Source organism: Mugil cephalus, chromosome 10 (genome assembly GCF_022458985.1).
Source record: "Mugil cephalus isolate CIBA_MC_2020 chromosome 10, CIBA_Mcephalus_1.1, whole genome shotgun sequence".
Lineage (NCBI taxonomy): Eukaryota > Metazoa > Chordata > Actinopteri > Mugiliformes > Mugilidae > Mugil > Mugil cephalus.
The window spans coordinates 7,903,071-7,924,800 of record NC_061779.1 but is presented as its reverse complement, the minus strand read 5'-3'; the positions used below and the strand labels follow the sequence as shown (position 1 = coordinate 7,924,800).

At 40.7% G+C, this 21,730-nt stretch overlaps 1 protein-coding gene across 1 annotated transcript; it reads right to left on the bottom strand.

Moving 5' to 3' along the window:
• Window positions 1–7,241: 7,241 nt before the first annotated feature.
• Window positions 7,242–16,630, bottom strand: det1 (DET1 partner of COP1 E3 ubiquitin ligase). Its single transcript, XM_047597552.1, has 9 exons — window positions 16,359–16,630; window positions 15,316–15,653; window positions 14,889–15,155; window positions 14,576–14,788; window positions 14,208–14,431; window positions 11,998–12,127; window positions 11,000–11,190; window positions 9,846–10,037; window positions 7,242–8,068 (listed from the first exon to the last, which is right to left on the bottom strand). Exons 2-9 carry the CDS (start codon window positions 15,571–15,573, stop codon window positions 7,879–7,881), a joined length of 1,665 nt encoding a protein of 554 aa, XP_047453508.1. The 5' UTR covers window positions 15,574–15,653; window positions 16,359–16,630; the 3' UTR covers window positions 7,242–7,878.
• Between the last annotated feature and the right edge of the window lie 5,100 nt (window positions 16,631–21,730).

The following is a 21,730-nucleotide window of genomic DNA, read 5'->3' as shown; positions in this document are numbered from 1 at the left end:
TTATATTTGAGACCAGCTAGTATCAATACAAAATATAGAATTATTTAACAGCTGTTTTCTACCCCGTTTTTTTTATATACATATATGTATACATACTAATTTACTTTGTGTATAAATTAGTAGGTGAAGATAAATAAGTACATAAATCGAAAGAGAAAAAACGAATACATAAAATAAGCTAATATTTATAATATAAAGGGAAGTGACAGAGAAAGATTATTAAAAGAAAAAGATTATTATTAAAATAATGGATAAATAAATTAATGATGCACAGTGTGCTCATTTAAATAAATAAATAACTGGATGCATCAGGGAACATATGTGATTATAAACATATGTGATGAGAGGTTGCCATCTTTTATAAAATGTATGTTCTTGATTTGTTTCTTGTAATGTTTTATGTTTTTATTTGTGTAAAGCACTTTTGGTTGCACTTTTTTGAATGAAAAGTGTGTAGTTTATCTATAAATAAAGTTTGATTTGATTTGATTTGATAAACCACATCTACCACAGATGTCACTTGTGCCTGGAAATATAGATTAAATTTAACAAGGACAAAACGAGTCTTAAGTACATTTTACTACTGGATGCTTCTCTGAAAGCCCACTCTTAGTGTTTGTGGAAAGCAGATTCCTGGGGTTTAAATGTCTGATTTGTTTAAATGGGTTTAATCTACTTTATAATATTATATTCAAGAGTCACAGTCCTGTGTGATAACTGCATCATTCTGTAAACCAGCCATCACCTGGGCCACTGCTGACTTTATTCCACACACTGTAGTACCATCTTGTGGTCAAAACAAAACAGCAAACAGCTAAAATACATAAATAAGTAAAGTCAACCCAAAAGAGATGTAAAAAGGTCAAAAAAGGCCACTAACAGCCAAAGGGGGAAACCAAAAGACTGCAGAGACACTTCAAATGATCAAAACAGCCAAAAAGATGCAAAACAACCAAAAAGAAAAAAAAAGGCCACAAAGAAAAACACAAACAACAAGAAGCACAAAACAATCAAAAGGATATGCAAAATTTAAAAAAAAAGAGAGATGCAAAAAAAAGTACAAAAGGAGACACAAAACTGACACTAAATGACTAAAAAGAGACAAAAGGACTACACAGAGACCACAAGGAAAAGAAAAACATAACGCAAAACATGCAGCGCAAAACATTCATAAACAAATGGAGAGTGACCAAAATGTATTAAAAATGACCAAAGAGAGACAAAAAAACTAACCACATAAACACCAAAACGGACACAAACAACCAAAAAAAAAGAGACACAAAATGTGATGCACAACTATCATAAAGGGATGCAGAATGACCAAAATGGATGCAAAAGAGGATGTAAAGCAACTGTAATCTAAAACACAGAAACTCCAAGCACAGACAAAAACAAAAAGACACACAAAAAAGACGTCAGTAATGTAGAGGCAGTGTATGGCCTCCCACATTTCTGTGTCCCAGCGCCCAGTGTTGTATGACAAAATAAAAAGTTCATGTGTCTATGCATTTCTGATTGTTGTCTCACATCTGACCTGGAGGACAAAGCTGAGCTCAGAACAATCAGTGATGTAGTTTTTTTGTTCCTCTGCTGCTTCATTCAGTCGGTTTCCTCTGTGAACGTCCTCCTTTGTGTCTTCATCTCTGCTGTGATGCTTTACATACTTCTTATGAGTTACTTGTGCAAGAGCTGTTGCGAAAGAGGAGCTTTTCTCTCTGTTACAAGTCAGTTTGCAATCAAAGTCATTTAACATGGCGTTGCTTTAATATGAGCCGACATGATGTCGCTGAATAGAATAGAATAGAATAGAATAGAATAGAATAGAATAGAATAGTATTCTATAGATGTTATTGTCACTGTACATCTCAGCATACAGTGTAATTGGCGAGAGCATCTCCCCTCCGGTACAAGAACAAGAACATGATCAAGAACACCTCTAGAATGTATGAATAAATAGAGTAAAGATAAAAAGACTGGTGGTGGTGAGTGACAGGTGTCCAGCTTGTTATGTGAGTACTTTAATTAAATCAGTTTTCTTTACTGTATTATGAAATAAGACTGCCTATAAGCCATTACTTGATCCAGAATGTCTTTAAAGAAAGCGGGCCAAGAAGAAGCTGCAGCTTTTTATAATTTTCTCCAGCAGGTGGAGAACTCTGATCACCTGTTGCTGATCCTATGCACCGTCAAAGGGAACGAGATCTTTACATCCTGCATAAATAAACTCAGTCGACTCAGTTTGATCGATCGGACATTAATAACGCGCGGCTTCTACTGCAAAAGAACTTTTTTTAGTTCCGATAACACGCATGCACAATGTCTTTGTTTCCTCTTCAAATGGAGGCTTCCTTTTCTTTGCCAGTTCTTCCTACAGGATTAGATAGAACGTGTCTGTTTGCATACAAAATGCCTCCCAGTACTTTGTATTTTTAGGCCGGCCATGCTGTGATATCTCCCCCTCTGGACTTCCACCTGAAACCCCTCAACCAGTGCTCACCCAGGTGTGTGTGTGTGTGTGTGTGTGTGTGTGTTTGTGTATATATGTGTGTGTGTGTGTGTGCTGTAGGGATGCAGAGAAATTAGTGTTTGTATGTGCGTATGTGTTGGCACCCAGCTGGGTGTGTCTGGGCCAGAAATGAAGTCAGTCAGAAATGATCTCCCACTGTCAGGCTGTGTATTCGTCTCAGCATGTTGCACAGGGCCCGGGGATTGTGTGTGTGTGTGTGTGTGTGTAGGTGTGCACATGAAGCATCCACCCCTTCCTTTCCACGCCAAAGACAGCTGATAACGGGAAGCTGCGAAAATGGGATATTGCAGAGCATGTGTGAGTGTCCGTGTGAGTCGCGGGACTCCCCCGACCCTTCGATCAAATATTAGCCGTCAATATTTGGGCTTCTTCCTGCTCCCTCCTGCTCATTAGGTGGTGGTGTTGTGATTTCATGGGTCTCACCGGGAAGGCTCCGCAGGTGAAGACTGGCCCCGGTCAACTGTACAGACGGATGAAGGGCTAATTTGTGTGATATGAAATGTTGACACTGCTATAGTGTTATATGTTGCAGGGTGGGGGAACAATACCAGTGTGGTCGATAACAATAACAGGTGAAGGATATGAAAGGTGCGAAGGTGGAGGATGGGTCCTGTGCACTAAGCCTCACTGACCCGTTATATTTCATGAGAAGTGTAGACATATATATATATATAGATAGATATAGATAGTTTGGAGCAGATCTGCAATTGTAAATTAATTGTAAATGGACATAGTTTTTAGTTTAAGCTGTCGTCGTGCAAAGACTATCCTGAAATAGTTGTTCAGAGGAAGAATCGGTTTAGATGCTTTGCAGGGATTAAAATATATAAACCTGCCGCATGACCACTCTCTAAAAGCTTATATATTCAGGTGAATGTCCCTTACGTATGGATGGCTGGGTTCAGCTTTGGAGATGTGGAGTTAGTTTAAGCCGTCTTCTCCATGAAATTGTTCAGAGAAAGACTCCGTTTAGATGCATGCAGCTATTCCTGCATGCTCACTTTCTCATAGAATATACACAGCCTGGACCAGAAAAAAAAAAAAAAGTCACCACCTGGATTTAAGCAAATAGGTACAAGCCTCCTATTGGTTAATTACTGCATGGTAATTATCTTTCAGCTGGCAACAAGTTATTTAACCCCAACTGATGCAATGAGTAGCTTCTCATTTCTTAAACAGCCATGTGGAAAGACACATCCTGCGGTTGTGGAAAAGACGATAGTCTGTTTGAGAAGGGTCAAATCTTTGGCATGCGCCAAACATAGAAAACATCTAAGGAGACTGAAGCAGAAACTACTAAAATTGGGTGACGCCGCTCCCTTCGATCTCTGATAAGTGGATGAAAATGGAAGAAAAATCGATGATCTCTTATGAAAATATCCAAACTGTGTATGTGTCAGAAACATGAATATGAATAAATATACATATTTCTAATGTTGGGTTAGCTTGAAAGATAAATGATAAATGATATATAAGCCTTGTTAGCTCTGTGAAATGTTTAAACACTCATATTTGGATTTAGCCACCAGAGCAGAAGTAGGAGTAATAAATGAAGTCCAACTGGTAGGGTAGTAAACAGCAGCCTCCATTTCTAGAGTAATAAAACCGCAGCCCTTCAGTCATCAGTCGTCAATTCTGTCTCCTCCTTATATGTCACAGGATAATGAAATCCCTTCCTCGTAAATCTTTTCTGACCTTTTTTCACTCACATTGTATCCATATGATTATCTGTTCTTCCTTGGGCTGCACACCTATATTTCTAATCAGGTTGAGTAGTAAACCTGAACCGCAGCTCAATAAATCCATCATGGCGGAGTGGGACGATGGTGATGCAGCGATTGTGCAACAAATGTATTTGTCACGTACGTCAGGCCAGGATGGATAAACACTAGAAGAGGAGTTTGGCTTCTGCTGGTGAAAGATGGCATACAACATTTTTGTTGAAGTTTCCCTGAGTCAGAAAATGAAATTCTGGTTCACATCATCGCATTAATCCCAAACATTTATCTACAACTAGTTAGATATTTCAGCCATTAAACAATTACTTTTACTTAATATTTCAACAGTTTATCCAGGATTTAGTTAAATTTTATCAATCTTAATTATTTCTACAATTTGTCCATGACTTTAAATAAATATTTAAACCATTAACTCATGACTTTTATCCAAATATTTCTAGGATTTATCCTTGACCTTTAGCAAAACATTTCAACTATTAATCCTTGAATTTCTGCCAAACACTTCAATGATTTGTCTTTGACATTTAACAAAATACTGTACATCAGCTGTGTATCCTTGACTTTAGTTCAATATTTCAACCATTTACCCATGACTTTTAGTAAAGTTTTACAACCTTTTTCGCTTAATATTAGTAAACCACTTATCTGTGACTTTTAGGGAAATATTTGAACCATTTATTCACAACTTTATCTAAACATTTAATTTATTGAATACTGCTCATTATTTTTTTCCATCCACTTACCCTTTACTTCTATCTAAATATTTTATCCAATTATCCAAATTATGTCAACAAATAGATATTTTAACCATTTATCTGGAACTATTTACATTTTGTCAATATTAGATATTTCTACCATATGTCCATGACTTCAGATAATATTTAAACCATTAACCCATGACTTTTATCCAAATATTTCAAGCATTTATCCTTGACCTTTAGCAAAACATTTCAACTATTAATCTTGAATTTATTTCAAACATTTCTATGATTTATCCTTGACATTTAACAAAATAATGTGCATCAGTCACTTATCCTTGACTTTAGTTAAATATTTCAACTATTTACCCATGAGTTTTGGTTAAGTTTTTCAATCTTTTTCAGTTAATATTAGTAAACAACTCATCTGTGACTTTTAGGTAAATATTTGAACCATTTATTGAATACTATTAGCTATTTTCTTTTCCATCCACTCACCCTTGACTTCTATCTAAACATTTTATTCAGTTATCCATTGGCAAAGTATGTCAACAAATAGATGTTTTGTCCATTTATCTCTATTTTAGGTGTACTTTTGGTTTACAGTCAAATTGCATTGAGGTTAAGGAACTCCTCCAGGAAATTAATGAAACACAACCCTGTGTGAATTTCCTAATTTCCTTTTAACCTCCCAAACCAAATACTGCTTTTGTCTTCAACTATGAGAACAAAACTCCCTTAAACAGAAGACGCTTTACGTTGCAGGTTTTATATATCTGTGTGCAGTCCCGTGCCACTCCTGCAAAGCCTCCGCCTCACGCAGGTTTGTAATATTTTCAGGGATTCTTGTCGCCTAAATGATGAAACGTGTCTGTGCACGGTCAGAGACGGAGCCGTGGCGGAGACGAGCGCTGCGACAGGAAACACTTTGGATTGTGGCCTTTTCTGGATTACATTGGTTGCGCTGTTGCCAAGACGACGGCAATTAGAAAAGACTAGGTTACCAAGCAGAGAGCGGTTATGTTTCCGTAGCAACCAAGGTCAGCGAGAAGGCTCTGAGTTTACCTGATTCTTAGGAATGAGCCAGATACAACATATTTGTCATTGTACTAAGTACTGGGAGGCATCGGGTTCGTGTAGCCATCTATTTTCTGAGCTCAGCATCAGCCCCAAACTTCACTGCGGCCTTATTGGCTATTAAACATCAGTGGGCAAATAGTTGTTTCCTGTAGATGTGAGGCAAGTTGAGGTTTAAATCTCCTGCAGAAAACTACATTCACATCCAACACAACCCCTGACTTTCTATAAGCAGCCTGTTTGCAGTAGATGATGGCAACAGACACTGCGTCCTCCTATATGTAGGCCTGTCTGCGCCTGCTGTGTGCGCTTCCTGTAATTAGTTGATTATCACAGCTTGTTGTCACACACCATCTTACACAAACACACAATAATGACAATGACATAACATGGCCTCCTTAAGCCTTGATCCACAAGATAAGTCTTTGCTGTGCCAGGCAGCTGCATTAAACTGCACTCAAACCACACTGCTGATTCCCCCCATCTCTACCTTCCTCTGACCTGTTTTATCACTCGTCTGCTCCCTTTATCTTTCTAAATACCGTCTTCCCCTTTGCCTTAAACCCCTCAAACCTCCCATGTCCACTGTGGTGTGTAACCAGAGGCTAGGAGTACACTTAATCCCTCAGCACCTGCTGACACACTGCCGTGACCTCTCTGCAGCTGCCCTCGGTGTGTGCATCTTGTGTTTATTATACATGTGAGTGCGGTTGCCAGGAGTAGGTGGGTGGGTGGGTGGCTGGGTTTTGGTGGTGTGTTAGCTCATTTGCATATTTGCAGATTTGTTTGTAGCTGCATGTGTTTTTGAATGACACATTTGAGCTAAACAGATGTCCGGTGCTTTAGCGCGGAGAACAGATGGATCCGGTATAAAACAACAACGTTATCATCCTATACGCGGCGGGGGAACAGACTGCAGGGATCAGCGTTCAAATTAAATATGATGACACCGACACTTTGTCTCGTCCTGCTCCCTGTGCGACGTTCAAACGAATGACAACATAATCCGATGTTTATTTAAGTCAAATAAGATATGAGTCTAATCGATTCGGAAAAATACAGAATACTAAAGGAGAATTGGGATGTTTGGAGGTTTTTTTTACATCAAAGCTTTTCCGTTCTCACACACAATGAAAAAATAAAAAGAGATGGGAGCTCTCTACTCTAATATATGAACAAATGCTTAAAACTACGCACAACAAAATTTAGATGATTTTTATTGTCATAAAATATATATACAGTAATATGTTTAAAAAAATGTAAAAATAATATAAAATAAATGATTAATTTCCCCATTGTGTGAGGAAAAAAGAAAGTTTGCTGAACAACCGGTCGCAGACCAATCGGACGAGCAATTCTGGCATGAATGTGCACGGCAGGAAAAAAGAAAACACCTTTGGTTCCTTCTAAGAGGTCCGGCTACCTACAGCTCCCACCTCCGTCGCACATCAATCACTCTCTCCACATCTCCATTTACACTTATTCCAGCCTCTCCTCCCTACAGGTCTCTCTTTGTTCTGCGGAGGAAGGGGGAAAAGAGGAGGCAAAGGGAAAAGGCAGAATTGCTGCCTTCTTGCTGATGGGAAGGAGGGGCAGAGGTGGAGTGACCACTGCGTGATGGCGGGGGAAAAGAGGAAAGGAAACAGTGGTCTCCATCAGAGGAAGAATGCAGGGAGAGGACTGCTGATTTCTCTGGAGTAGGAGACGGGGACTAACAGAACAAAGTGTTTTGAGCCTCCTGACGGAGGACAACTTGTTTGTTGCATTGTCACCGGTCGCCGCTGACAGAATCCCAGCCGGCCTGGCCTGTAGAGTCCACTTAAGTCACACGAGCTCCTCACGCGCAGACATGTCTCATGTGGAAGTTGACCACGTACTCGGCGTTGGTGCGCTGGACGGAGATGGCGAAAGGCTCGAAGGGGTGGAAGGTGAAGGCGACCAGGCGGCGCACGGCGTGGTTGACCGGCCGTCCCAGCAGACCCGCCTGGATCTTAAACTTCAGCAGGCCGGAGTCACGGGCGTAAAACCTGTGGGGTGAGAGACAGAGACTCCGCATGTAGTTCACTCCGCTGGATTCTTATGACAGGGACCCGTTCTGATGCAGGTGCGGATGTCTCGGGCTGAACTCGGGGCTGCTGCCGATTATCGTTCTCACTCCTGATGAATCTGATGATGATTTTTCTGATAGACTGAACATTCTTGACTTAGGACAGTCAAACTTGATCCAGCACGATGGAGACGCTACTCTACAGTGGAAGCACAGTGAAAACTAGCCCACTAAATACATACCTGGAATTTAACCAGTTATAAAAACTGATTCATTTTAATTAGGTTAACCAAGAGTAGATGATGCCATGTGACAATATCAAAGGACTGCCAACAATGAAGTCTTGAACACACCACAAAGACTGCAGATAACACGTGTTCTTCACGTGTGCAAAGGAAATAACCCTTCACACCAGCAGGAGGCAGTAGTTTGTGTCGATCTTTTAGGACGAGCTACTATTAGCTAGGACAATCAAGCTGATCAGCTGGTCTACAGTTTATGTATTCTAGATGATCCTGTTGTTGTGAAAATTTGTGTATCTGGGAAATACAAGTAGCCAGCTTTCACACTTGTTCACACTTGGGCTCAGGGTACGATCTCAGTTTCGCTCTCTGTATGAAAATAAACTCCGACATCAACAGGGGCACAGTAGAACATCTAATAACAGCAGGAAACGAATGGATCTCCGCTGTTGTTTGTGTGTGCGTTGTGACTTGGGCGCACACTTTGAGTTATTATTTATTGATCCCTGCCATTATGGATAATAACCCAAACCCTGGAAGCTTCCATATGCACCATAATCTCCAGGTGATAAAGGGATCATTATTGATTATTGAGCAAATAGTAACTACAAGCAGCTTCTTATACATCAGCATGATCCAATCAATAATTCACCACATCCCAACACGTTATATTTAGTAATGTAATTAGTCAATTCTTGTAAGTTAACAGCTACAAGGACGGAATATTTTAAAAGGCTCTCGTTACTAACGAACAGACATCATTTGTGGGGCCTTTTCCTTTTACGGTGACCATTTACAACAGCGGCCATGTGTTGTTAATGTTTTTTCTGAATGAATGAGGCTGATGCAGGAACCCCCCTGTTAAGTAGGTGGTCTTTAATGTGATTCACTGCATGTTCACACTACTGAAGGAATGACGACAAATGTGACCAAGATGCAAATCTCAAATACAATCTCAGTGCGCCCTGGTTGTATTTTAAGATGGTCGCTTGTGATCACATTCGCCAGGACGGATGCTAATGTTTGTTTTTACATTTTGTCTGGTATCCTTATTGCATGAAAAGTGCTATATAAATACAGTTTGATTGATTGATTGACTTCTTTTCTGTGTTTCCTGTGAAATCAGACAACTACTAATCCAACCAAGAGCAACTGGCAGCTTCCATGCTTCCATTATACAATATACATACAATAGGAACAGATAAAAGTAGAATAAAAAAAAGGCAGAACAGAGCAAGTAAAACGCCAGGGAACCTGGTCAATAAATATAGGATCCAATTCATGACGATGAATCGGCAGAAAAGCTGCAGACAGAGCTCTGACTAGACTAATCTGCTCGACTCTGGCGAATCCCCGACCGTCATCTTGGTGCGTCACAGCCTTTAGTTACACGATGAAGACACGCGGGTGATCTCTTTGAAAGCTGGATAAAGCTAATAACCCGACTTTGACTCTCCCCATTTTCTCTTACATTAATTCATCAAATCTCTCCGCATGTGGTTTGGGAGCACGTACCTGATGGGGTGGTCTCCGCAGGTCTTGGGCCTCTCCATCACCGACACCCACTTGTCATCGTAGCTGAAGAGGGAGAGGTCGAGGTAAGGGCTGCTGCTGTACGACTGGGCGCTGATGGGCAGCTGACCCAGCAGCCGACGCACCGCCTCCGTGTGACCGCCGTACTTGGCGTTCACTATGGTGTCCTTAAATCTGAAGGGGCAGACACACAAACACACACAGGTATATAAGTGCATCTATAATCCTCAGTGTCTGGAGAGAGCTCAAACCCTCCATATGATCCAACAGCAAGTCTAAAAATAGCCATTTACTGCCTTCGTATTCATTCAAAGAAACATCTGCGAGACATTCTTGGCTAAATTATAGACGCCCCCCCCCTCAACTCTCACTCGACATCTGCAGTACTCAGCCGTGACTCGGTGGTCTCACACTCCCTTGTCTGTTTTCCCTTTTAAGCTCTACATCCCTATTTTTTTATTTTATTTTATTTTTTTTTTAGACGTACTCTCACATACTTTTGCGCTGCCATATCTCCAGTCCTACCTGTTACCCCTCAGCCTGAAACCTCCTGAACCGAGCTCCGTGCTCGGCACTTGTAAGTGGTACAAATCTGGTTTCGTTCAATGTGCTCGCCAGCTCACAATTTCTCCGCTCCCTCTTTCTGACATCAATTTCCACCACTCTAAAATCCAATTCTGAGCTATTTTCCCTTGCTCAAACTATCCTTTATCTTCTCGCCCTTACTCAAGCGCTCCACCTCGCCCCTTTACGCCTCACCCCTCCACAGAGGATTTTGTCACCTACGCTGGCGAATCGGGCGGCCAAATTCAATCACAGCTCCTCCAGCCACGCTGACTGTCTTAATGTCTCTCTTCTATATCCAGATTAAGTCCTAAAACTCCTTCCTCCCTCTTCCTCTTCCTCCTCCTCCTCCTCCAGGCGATCGCTGCTGATCTGCTTCACTTCCTAACCACCCTCTTCAAATCCTACCTGACATTTGGCTGCATGACATCAGAAACCATCCCGGCGGCCGTTTGCCACCCGAATTATACTCAACCTCTAATGCATACACTCAGAGGAATGCTTTTTTTTTAGTTTTTCAATTCAAAATGGTGATTTTCTTGCGGTTCACGGGATGCTCCTCCGGTCGGTACCTTCTCTGCACCTGCCGTGCGTAGTTATTGGACGAGGCCGAGCAGGGGAACTGGACGGCCTGGCTGTGCAGCGTTGCATTTCGGAACAGGTCACAGAAATTCTCAAACAGCTCCAGCAGCTGGTCGGAGGTGTTCTCAAAGACAGCCAGCACCTCCGTGGACACCATGTTGTACACAACGAAGAAGGACGGCTTCAAGAGAAGAAGAGAGGAGAGAATACATTTTTTTTTTTTCTTCTTACTGAAGACCTGTTTTCTTTAATCATGACCATGGTTTTCAGGAGTAAAAAAGAGCAGTTATTGTAGTTTAACTATGATTTTAATGCTTTCTTGTGATTTACAATATAACATAGATTTTACACACGAATCAGGCATAACATTATGACCACTACATTATTGTACTTATATTGTGTAGGTCTCTCTTGTTCCTCTAGAACAGTTGTGTTAGTGGGGGTCTATGGGTTGAAGGGAGGAGCCTCTGTGGATCATCCCACAGATACTTCATCAGTTTGGGATCTAGTGAATTTGGAGGCCAGGTCAACACCGTGTGCTGTTCTTCATGTTTTTTTGAGTTGTTTCTAAAGCGTTTTTGCCACCGAGTGTCATTGCTATGGAGTGGAGGCGCCTGGTCTGGTCTAGATGTCTAACTAACATCCACATGAATCCCAGGTCCAAAAGATTCCCAGCAGAACATCGTTACAGCACGGTGAATTTTATTTACGTCTCTTGTCAGTGGTTTTACTGTTGTGGCCAATCGATGTATGGCTATATTTATATATTAAACTGAACTGTAATTAGATTTGTTTATTGTCACATTGAATGAGACGCAGCGACTGAACAGAATCTGTAGGACTAATGTGTCCTTGGAGACGTGAAAGAGGAATTCCTGCTAGAGCACAAACAACAAAAGACAGACCGCGAGGCGGGAGAAAGCAACAAAGAGGGTAGAGGCAGGAATTCACACTAGGAGGATCTATTTGTGTATGTGTGTGCTGCTACCTGTGAGGGGTCGGTGACTCTGAGTGTGACTACGTCCTCGCTGGTGTATTTAATGAAGAGGTGATGCTCGTCCAGCAGCTGCATCTTCCACATCCTCAACCGTCTCAGCTGATCGAAAAACTGGAAAAACCTGACAGGCAAACCCCAAAAACATTGAAGTTGTAATGAATTAATACTAAACATCATTTTTATGTAAGATATGTCTGGGCAGTCCATTCGCTGCTGAAATAACTACTAATTAACTATGAATGAACAACGAGAGGATCTAAACTGATGCAACTAGACATACAGGATGTGTCTCAATGTGTTTTCTTGTGAATCATCATTACTCTCTGCCCAAGCACGCATCCAAATACCCGAAAGTGTTCTTGCCCTACTAGTTTCATCAAAGATGCATTGGCAGATATCCCAGAATGCACTATGCCAACGACATAAAACATGTTGTTGTTCCACTTTCATCATAATCGTTCTGTATTCTCCAATCTGTGTTTGAACTTGTCAAGTCTGGTTCCTGCATTACCCACAATGCAGCTACAGAGAAGGTTACAGCAGCTGATACAGCCTCCAGACCTAACTCAGAGATGAGAAGCTCCAGAGGCCTGTTAACTTCACTTCTTTCTAGATGGAATAAAGACGGATGGCAGAACTGCTCCTCAATAGAGAAGCCAAAGCAAGTAGAGCTCCCCCTGGTGACTGGCTGCAGTATAGGTCATAAGCTCCACCCTCTCCATGTTGGATGGTGGATGGGACTTGGGCTGAATTGAAACACTAAAGTAAACGTCAAATAAACCTGTTTCAAGGATGGCTTCAGTCACTTTATGTAGTTAATATAACACTGATGGATCTTCAAGTATCAATTTTCAGGATAACTTTCATTTTAGTTTGTTATTTGACGCTATAGGAACAGGATGTGACATAAAGGCAACCACCAGTTGCCATGCCAACTGCTCTGTAAAGCGGTCCTGTGAGAGTTGTAAAAAAATATTTAATTAAAATAATTCAAAAAGCAAGTTCAGTGTATAATGCCATAATTTCCCATAATGACGTTCATGCAGTTTCTTTTCCTCTCCATGCACCTTGGTAGCAGGTGAAGTCACACAACAGTTTTGTTTAATGTGGATAATAAAAAAAAACAGCAAATACTCATCACAACTACTTCACAGAGCAAAACAACATCTTCAGGGTAAAGGAGAGAGCAGGTGAAGGCTTTCACCATATGAAATTGTAATAACAGCAAGTGAACCCCCATCCCCTTGTTTCAAAAAGGACAGAGTCGGCTCCACTTTCTGCGCAGGCTAAAATCGTTTGATGTGCGCAGTGAAATGCTGCACATGTTTTACAAGTCTGTTGTTGAGAGTGCTGTGCTGCATGCTGACGTCTGTTGGGGTGGCAGCCCGCAGACAATGAACAGGACAAGCTAATTCGCTGGGCTGGTTCGGTTCTGGGGAGGAGTCTGGACTCTGTGGGGACCATCACTGAAATGTGCTACGTGAGGAGGGTACGGAGCATCTTGGACTTGGACACTCACCCCCTTCACCCCACCCAGACTGGACAGGAAAGCAGCTGCAGCCAACGGTTCATGTCGCTGAGCTGCAGGACGGAGCGCTTCAGGAGGTCATTCATCCCCACAGCCATCAGAACACACAACTCTAACTGTTAGTGGCCTAATGTTGAATGGCTTGGCTGATTGCACTGTCTGTTGCGCATCGGCACACAAGACACTTTATATAACCTCACACTGAGACACTTTGGATCCACACTGAGACACTTTGGGACTGAGAAACCTAAAAACGTCTGTATATCTCATGTCTGTACGTAATTGCTTGTATATCCCATGTAAATTGGATTGTATATCATCTTCTGTAATTCTTACTACCTCATTCTTATTCTTTTTTTTTTTTTTTAAGATTATTTTATTTTATTTTGACTCTTATTCTTATGTCCATGTCTGGTTCATATATATGTTCTTTGTTATCTTGGGACGCTTGGACAAAACAATTTACTTGTGAGGATCAATAAAGTGATCTTGAATCATGAAGTCCACTTTTTTTAAAAAAGAAAAACAAACAAAAATATTCTGTTTGGTGTTTTTAACCTCTCAGAACCTCTCAGCTCTTTCCCTCGACATCTTTAAGATTTTGGTCAAACAGGAACATCTGAAGACACTGGGCATTGAGAACTTGGGCAAACAGAACCAACTGATTTATTACCTCCTCTTAGCGGTGGCGCTGCCGTCTTGCTCGGCCCTTCTCCAGAGGTAGACCAGCAGCCGGTGCTTGAGGGAGTTGATAGTTTTGTCGGTGTACAGGCGAGGGAAGCCGGGCATGCTCTCAGCCTGAGCCTCTGTATAAACAGCTGAAAGAGTCAGGAGGTCGTCCTCGTAACAGAACCGACCAATAGTCCTTACGTCTAGAAACGTTCCATCTGGAGTCACCTGAAACGAAGGTGACCACGCCTGAGATGAGTCTGTGTTTGTTGAGGGTAGCAGCTACATTATAGCACAACAAATTACTATACACGTCTTAAGTGGCAACACCCTGAAAGTATCTGCTGGACATTAAAGAAGAAACCTTCTCACCTGAAACACGTGGATGGTCTGCTGCTGGACTGAAAGCACAGCCAGGATGTTCCTGTAGAGGTAGAGTCCCTGATTGTGCGATAGGATAATTTTGTCACACTTAAAGGACCTGGTGTCACACAGCCTGCCAGTGTGGAGGTCAATAATGTGGAGAGAGTAATCTTCAAGAGGAGACCGGGGGTTGGGAGTCACAGATTCGTTATTGCGATAGACCTGATGGATGAAAGGAGCAACGTGACTCAGCGGTCAAATTTAGAGAGATGCATTTTTCCATTTTTTTGCTTTTGAATTGGTACTAAGTTGGCGTTGTTACCTCAAAGAAGTACGGTGGTGGCTCCTCTGGGACATAAACGGCTGACCCGACAATGACATAGCGGCAGTCGTCTGTGAAGAGACTGCACTCCCGGTTGAGGTGTTCTCCGTTTGAGGCCACGTTAGTAACATGAAGCAAAGAGAAGAAGCGCTCAAACAGACGGCCTCTAATGTTGAGGGAGCGTTGGTCGTTGGCCGTTAGAAGAGTCTCTCCCTCTTGACCTCTCAGCAGGTCCTGAGCCGCCTGGCAGCCTTGGTATTCATAAATCTGAAAGAGGAACATTGGAGAAGAGTTTACTCTTCATCTTTTGGTCTCAGGTAAATTTGGTAGCTACACAAGCTATTTTAGTCTGAGTCCTTCTGACAAATCAAAAAACTGGAATAGAACAGAAATAAGGAAACGAGGTGGGGGGGGTCTCTCTTCTTACCTCCAAGGAGGTTTGGTCAGAGGAGAAAGCGATGAAGCAGCGTCCATCTGGTGAGAACTTCCTGAGGAAACAGGGAGGCTTCTCCACATTGACCACGGTGAAGTTAGGGAACAGGTTCTGGTGGAAACAGCGCACTCGGTACCAGTGAGCTCCAGGACGACCAGAGGAGATCCTGCGTCTCTCAAGGCGATGGACAACGTTCTGATTCTGGATGCGTCTGGGCTTCAAGGTCGGGGTGTCTTCGTCCATCGCTGCCATTAAAGAATAGTCCCAAAGCCCCTCCTCAGTAGATAGTTAGACAAGTGGAGAGTACGGACGACTACATCACAAGCACAGATCTGCGTTTTTAAATGGAAAGTGAGAAGAAAGAAAAGGAGCAGTTTAACAGACTTTTCCTGAACCCCCTGCATGAGGAAATATAAGAGACAAGTATTTATGGCACTGAACGTTTTAAAGATATTCCGTCGTACAAAATCCTATGGATGAAGACCGTTTTTTCAACTTCTAAAAACAACTTTAATTTCAACTAACACAAGATCGTGGAGGAGGAATTAATTTAAGTTATCGACAATTTGCAAGTGACAGACATTCGTGACTCTAGCAACATTTGTTATATAGCTTGTGTTTGCAAGTTTGAAAGGGAGCTGTAATTTACACCATAAATAATGAACACAACTATATTTTTAAGACATTTAAAATAGTAATCTACAGTGGTAAGCTTTGTTTGCCTACCACTTTTAAAAGCACACTTACAATTTATATAAATCATGCTATGGTAGGATATTAGAAAGAGATGGATTATACAGTGAAAGTCACCAGATTCATTGGTAAGAGAACAAAAGCTGACAGCGGTAGGGATCTTTAAGCACTTTATTCAGAGACAGATGTACACAGATACTTCTTTCTGCTTTAATATAACGTTAGATGCTAATATCAATCCTAAACTTTAAGTCTGAACACGTACCACTAACAATTAAGAATTCGCTATATATAACGCTATATATAATTTTAAAAAAATAGTGATGATAGTTAGATATACTTACTTGTTTATCTTTATTGAAATGCTTTCTGATTTCACCAAGTTCACCCGTTACTGTTAGCAACAGCGGTGAAGTTTGGTTGACGAGCTCGGCACTAACTTACTACATCAGCTCCTTAGCTACCGGCACACAGCTTCCACCCCTGCTTAGTAGTGAATATCCGGCTTCATTTGTTTTATTTAAGTCCAAAACTAACCGCTACCTCTCACATTTCCTCTTATATCGCGCTGTCTTGAAGCCCTCATCGATCCAGGAGCCGCTGTGTTTGTTGTGGAGGAAACGCAGAAGAAGAATAGACCGGCAGCGCTCCGAGGCAGCCGTTTTCCAAACAGCGCCAGTTCTTCCCCTCAGGTGAGGAACGGTACTGCAGCCCGCAACAATCGAGTCAAATGTCGAGTCAAGTACAGTCCAAAACATTGGATACTATAGAGCAGTGATTCTCAGAAATTTAAAATTCTCAAATTTATTGAATGAAAATGGAGTCTGGAATATGACAGTATGAGAACACAAACGAAATGATAAATGTCCATTTTACACTCAATTAGCTGCATTTGAATTAAAACCAAAACTCTTCACTCAAGTTAACTTTAGCCTTTTTTCTAAACACTCACTGCACAAAACATACTGAGGTTTTTGTCCTCCTTTCTCCTCAATATATGTAAGTCCATATCTCATATAATCTGGGTTGCACCTGCGCTTTGTCATGCTAAATTAACAAACTTTGTGTATCTTTTTCTAGGTTAACCTACTGTTAAGGAGTGTGAATCAATGACACTCCCACTTTTGGGTCACGATGGAGAATCACTGCTCTAGGGGAAATATACTGTATGATCACTTTGGATGAGTTACTTTAAACTGAATTGAACTAAATGAAAAACTGTTCACTTAAAGGTTGGTCAGAATAAAAGAAACACATGCTGCTACATCACACTACAATTTAATAAACCACAGCCTACAAAATTAAAACTTAACAAACCCTTATCTGAACAGAGGAGGGGGACTGAGATGTAATACTCACATCAATTTACAACACAGTCAGAACATCTATCTCCAAGAAGTTTCACCCGCGTTCACAACTTGAGACTGGAGCCTTTGGCCGATAATGGGTCGTGGGAGCACCAGTGATCAGAGAAAGAAGACTGGATCCAAACAGATTTCTCCAATTACAGGTGAGCAGTTTGGTCGTTAGCAGACCCTCATCATGTGAGTTTCAAGTGGGCAACACCCAATGATGTTCCTATTAAAGCTCCAGCCTCTAGAGCTGAAGGAGATGCTTGTATGAAATGTATTGAAGAAACCCTGAAAGTGGAGTTGGCCCTTGTTTCAACTTGTTTTTAAGATGAAACTTTAAGACAGGACAAGACAAGATGAGCAGACGAGATGATTAGGCAAGACAAGATGAGATGAGGTAAAATGCTTTATTCTTATTGTACATTTCAGTACATACTGAACATAACATAACAAACTTAAGGCACACCACCAGCAACCAGTTTCACTAAGTGTAAATAGTAATAAACAGATTTATTTTAACAATAATTTGATATAAAATCACACTTAGTTGCTCACATCATCCACCGCATGGGCACTCTATGACAGTGTATGTATCAGAAAAGATTTTTGCAGACAAACCCTTAACCTTCATAAAGCTCATATTTAGTGCATTCCCTTTCACGTGTGGATCAAATGATTTGGGTAAGTGAGAGGAGATTTGAGATGCTTGCAGCAGAAAAAGGCACAAATAACACACGGCAATGACTAACATCTCAATGAATAAATGACATTTGAGAAAAGGAAATAGACTTGGTGCGGACAAATTAAATGTTTTTCTAACCTGTACATTGTAAACCGCCCTCCCCATAATAACTGACACTAATAGACACGTGAATACATCTCTGAGCATTCCAGCGTAGGATTTTACTGAATACAATTTTAAGTGGGTAATTGCAGTGGACTGTATTTTGAGGAAAGCCGTACAGTGGCACACCTGCTGATTTTGCTCAAGTGCCAATTTGCTGATCAGTAGGTGGCTTTTGCAGGTGAGGAGCACAAGTGCACCAGAAAACTTTGAACATGACTATAATTGCTTTGACTAAACTGGTAGGCAAAAAACAATAGACATTTGGCCACTGTACATACAGTACATATAACTGTCTTGTTTGTTTAGCCTATTTCCTTTAATTGATTTGTTTATAACAGCACGTAGCGCACGTGAACCCGGGGTGACCCGCGTTTTGCTCCCCACAATGACAGATAATTAAATTATGATTATCCTCTTTCTATGAGGCATGTTCTCACGGGCTGAGAATAGCATTATAAACAGAAAAAGAAAAATGCTCAGAGTGTGCCGGTCTTGGCAGACTGCTAATGGTTATGTGTGCAATTATCTCTGACCAAAGAGTCTCGATTAAATTTTGTAATTTTCCATAAAAGCACATGTAGTAGGCATAAAAGGCCAGTTTGAAAAGAAAAATGAAGAAATGAATGGAGAGAAGAATGTGAAATTATCCACTTTCAAATCTAATGGCATTTTCCTTTTCAGCCACGTCTGATTAAACCTTTGCTTCGAGATGTGTGTCTTTGTGCGCCGTTCGCTGTGAGCCCGCACACTCGGCCTGTGCCTCCAAATTGGACGTGTGCGCACGTACGCAGGTGTTTGTGCGCGGCGGCGGTAGACCCACACAGGAGTAATTCAAAATAGAAACTCTCTACTATCCTCTGGTTGTTCTTCTTCTGTTATTTTCCCTCTAATAAACCGCTCAATGCACAGGACACTCGCCTCAGCTTTTAGCATCAGCCCATGAAGTAGAGAGGAGATGGAGAGTCAACATCTGAGTGTTTTTGTACACTTTTTTTTTAGCCTATCTACCAGAAGACACAGTGCTTATTTAAGATCTTTTTTTTCCTTTTCTTTCTTTCTTTTTTTTTGTTCTCACTTCCCCGACCATCCTTGTAGGCTTTTTACAGCCTAAAAAGCATGGTGTCTATACTTCCTGTTCTTGTTCACTTCTCTTCCTCCAGGTGAAACAACACATTTTGCTCTTAACTGCATCCTCTCAGCACCATCAGCCTTCCCCTAAAATGGAGTTACTTTAAAACTTTAAATTTTTCCTTTTCAAGGCATAAGAGGAAACGAGGGAGACTAGGGATGTTTTAAGGTGTAAAATTTATTTATTTATTTATTTATTTATTTTAAATGCCCTTGCGGTAAATACAGAGAATAAATTATGCAGTTTCTGTTATTATCACCATTATAATGAAGAGATTTGAACATTTGCATTAAAGGACATCTGGATGGAAAAGTATAGAGGAAATCTACTGGTTTGATGAAGCTCCTATATAAAAGGCACTTAGAAAAAGGTTATTCAAAGCTTGGGGAGTAAATAGAAATACATTGTTTTAGCATTTTCCCCCTCATCTTTTATTATTATTTTTTTTCTCTCATGCAGACAGTTGTGTTTGGCATTTAACGAAAGCTTTTAACTTTGCAATCCAGCGTAATTTCAGAGCACAATCGGACATTTTAACACTGTAACTTTCCAATCCTTATGCACCTGAACTTTTCACGCCTTTTGTGACAGTGGATGATTTCTGCTTTTTTTCCACAGAAATTACAGTGATCACAAATGCATTATGGCGGGCCGGTTCGCTGGAGCCTCCTCAGCGCTGCAAAAAAAAAAAAAAAAAAGGAAAAAACAGAAAAGTGACTTGTGAGAGATGTGGGGAAAGGTGGAGTTGGGAGAGGCAGGGTGAGGAGGAGATGCAGTTTTGCGCATCTGCTCTATGTGTGGATTAAAGACCAGCTGCGACCTCAGAGTAAGAGCAGGGCCCCGGCAGGTCAAGAGGCCCCTAACCTTCTGATGTCAGTGTTTCTCATCAGTCAAAGGGCACGTGTACCGCTTTGTGCATCGTTCTGATGGAGATCCTGATTTCTGTGAATGCATAAACACACATTTAAAATAAGTCGTGTAAAAAATAATAATAATTGAAAGAGAGCAAAAGCTCAAAAAGAAGCAGCAAACATAGATTTAGAATAAAGATCACAAAATAAAGATTAAAATAAAGCATTAAAACCTAAACTCTGTGTTGGTTTTATACTGTTAAAAATCATATTGCTACTGATTCATTAACATGTGACTATTAGCAGCTTTTTTTCATGCAGCTAAAGGTGTCAAACATACACAGAGGAGTTAAAATACAATGGTCAATAAGGGTCATGAAATAGTTAGAAAAGTAGTTAGATATTTAGCTGCGTTTGCGTTGGTTCTCTCCGCGTACTCCCGCGTCCTCCCACCGTCCAGAGACATGCTAGTTAGATTAACTGGTGGTTCTAAATTGGCCGTAGGTGTGAATTTGAATGGTTGTCTGTAGCTCTGTGTTAGCGCTGGGATAGACCGGAGACCTGGACCCTGGGTCAGTATGTAATTTAGACACTTTTAAAGTCCATAGGATATGTCTAGCATAGATTTTTATTAAAAGTAAAACATAAAATCATATTTGTGTTCATCATAATCATGTCTTTACAAAATCCCTAATTATTTATTACGGAAATAACCACTTATTAATAAAAACAAAATAATTAGATATCACTAAAATATCAACTAAATAACCATCTGAATTTAATAACAACCACCTTCTAATTAGCTAAATGATAATAAAAGGAGCTAATTTAAAATGTGTTTTTATTGTGCTCTTTTTGATAAGATGAGATACTCATGATATATATTTCTTTTCTGGCAACATATCAAATTTTATGTGGAAAAGAACAAATTGTATCTGTGTTCGAGAAATCACTTTTTGCTATGTTCACCCATTACAAACACATGACATTACGCCTCATAAGGAAGTGTGATAAACCCAAATCTCATTACCTCCTCCAAGCTACGTTCTTCCTCTTCTTTCTTAGTTATTTAAAATAAAATCGTGTGTGAGTCAAGTGTGGATTTGTCGCATGTCAACAGTGTTACTATAATATATTCATAAATAACTTTCAATTTCAATTTACTCAGTTGTATATATAATATTTAGAAGAATCTTTCTATAAAAATACCATGTGGTGATTCGTTGTAGGCAACCATGTTGATTTTAGGCCTGAAAACAGATAAAAATGTGATCAACTATGATACGTGTCAACTATGTTAAACTCAAAAAGTGCATAATTATATAGTGACCCCCCCACCACCACTGGGATACGCTCCAGACCCCCGTGACCCTCCAGAGGACGAGTGATTACCAGAAAATGAATGAATGAATGTTTCTCCACAACTATAAAATCCTTTATGTTGCAATTAAATTTAGTGATTTGCAAAAATAAAGGAAGGGGTCGTGAGGTGCTGCTGCTGCCGCCCTGGACCTCGTCACATTAAATCAGAATCAAT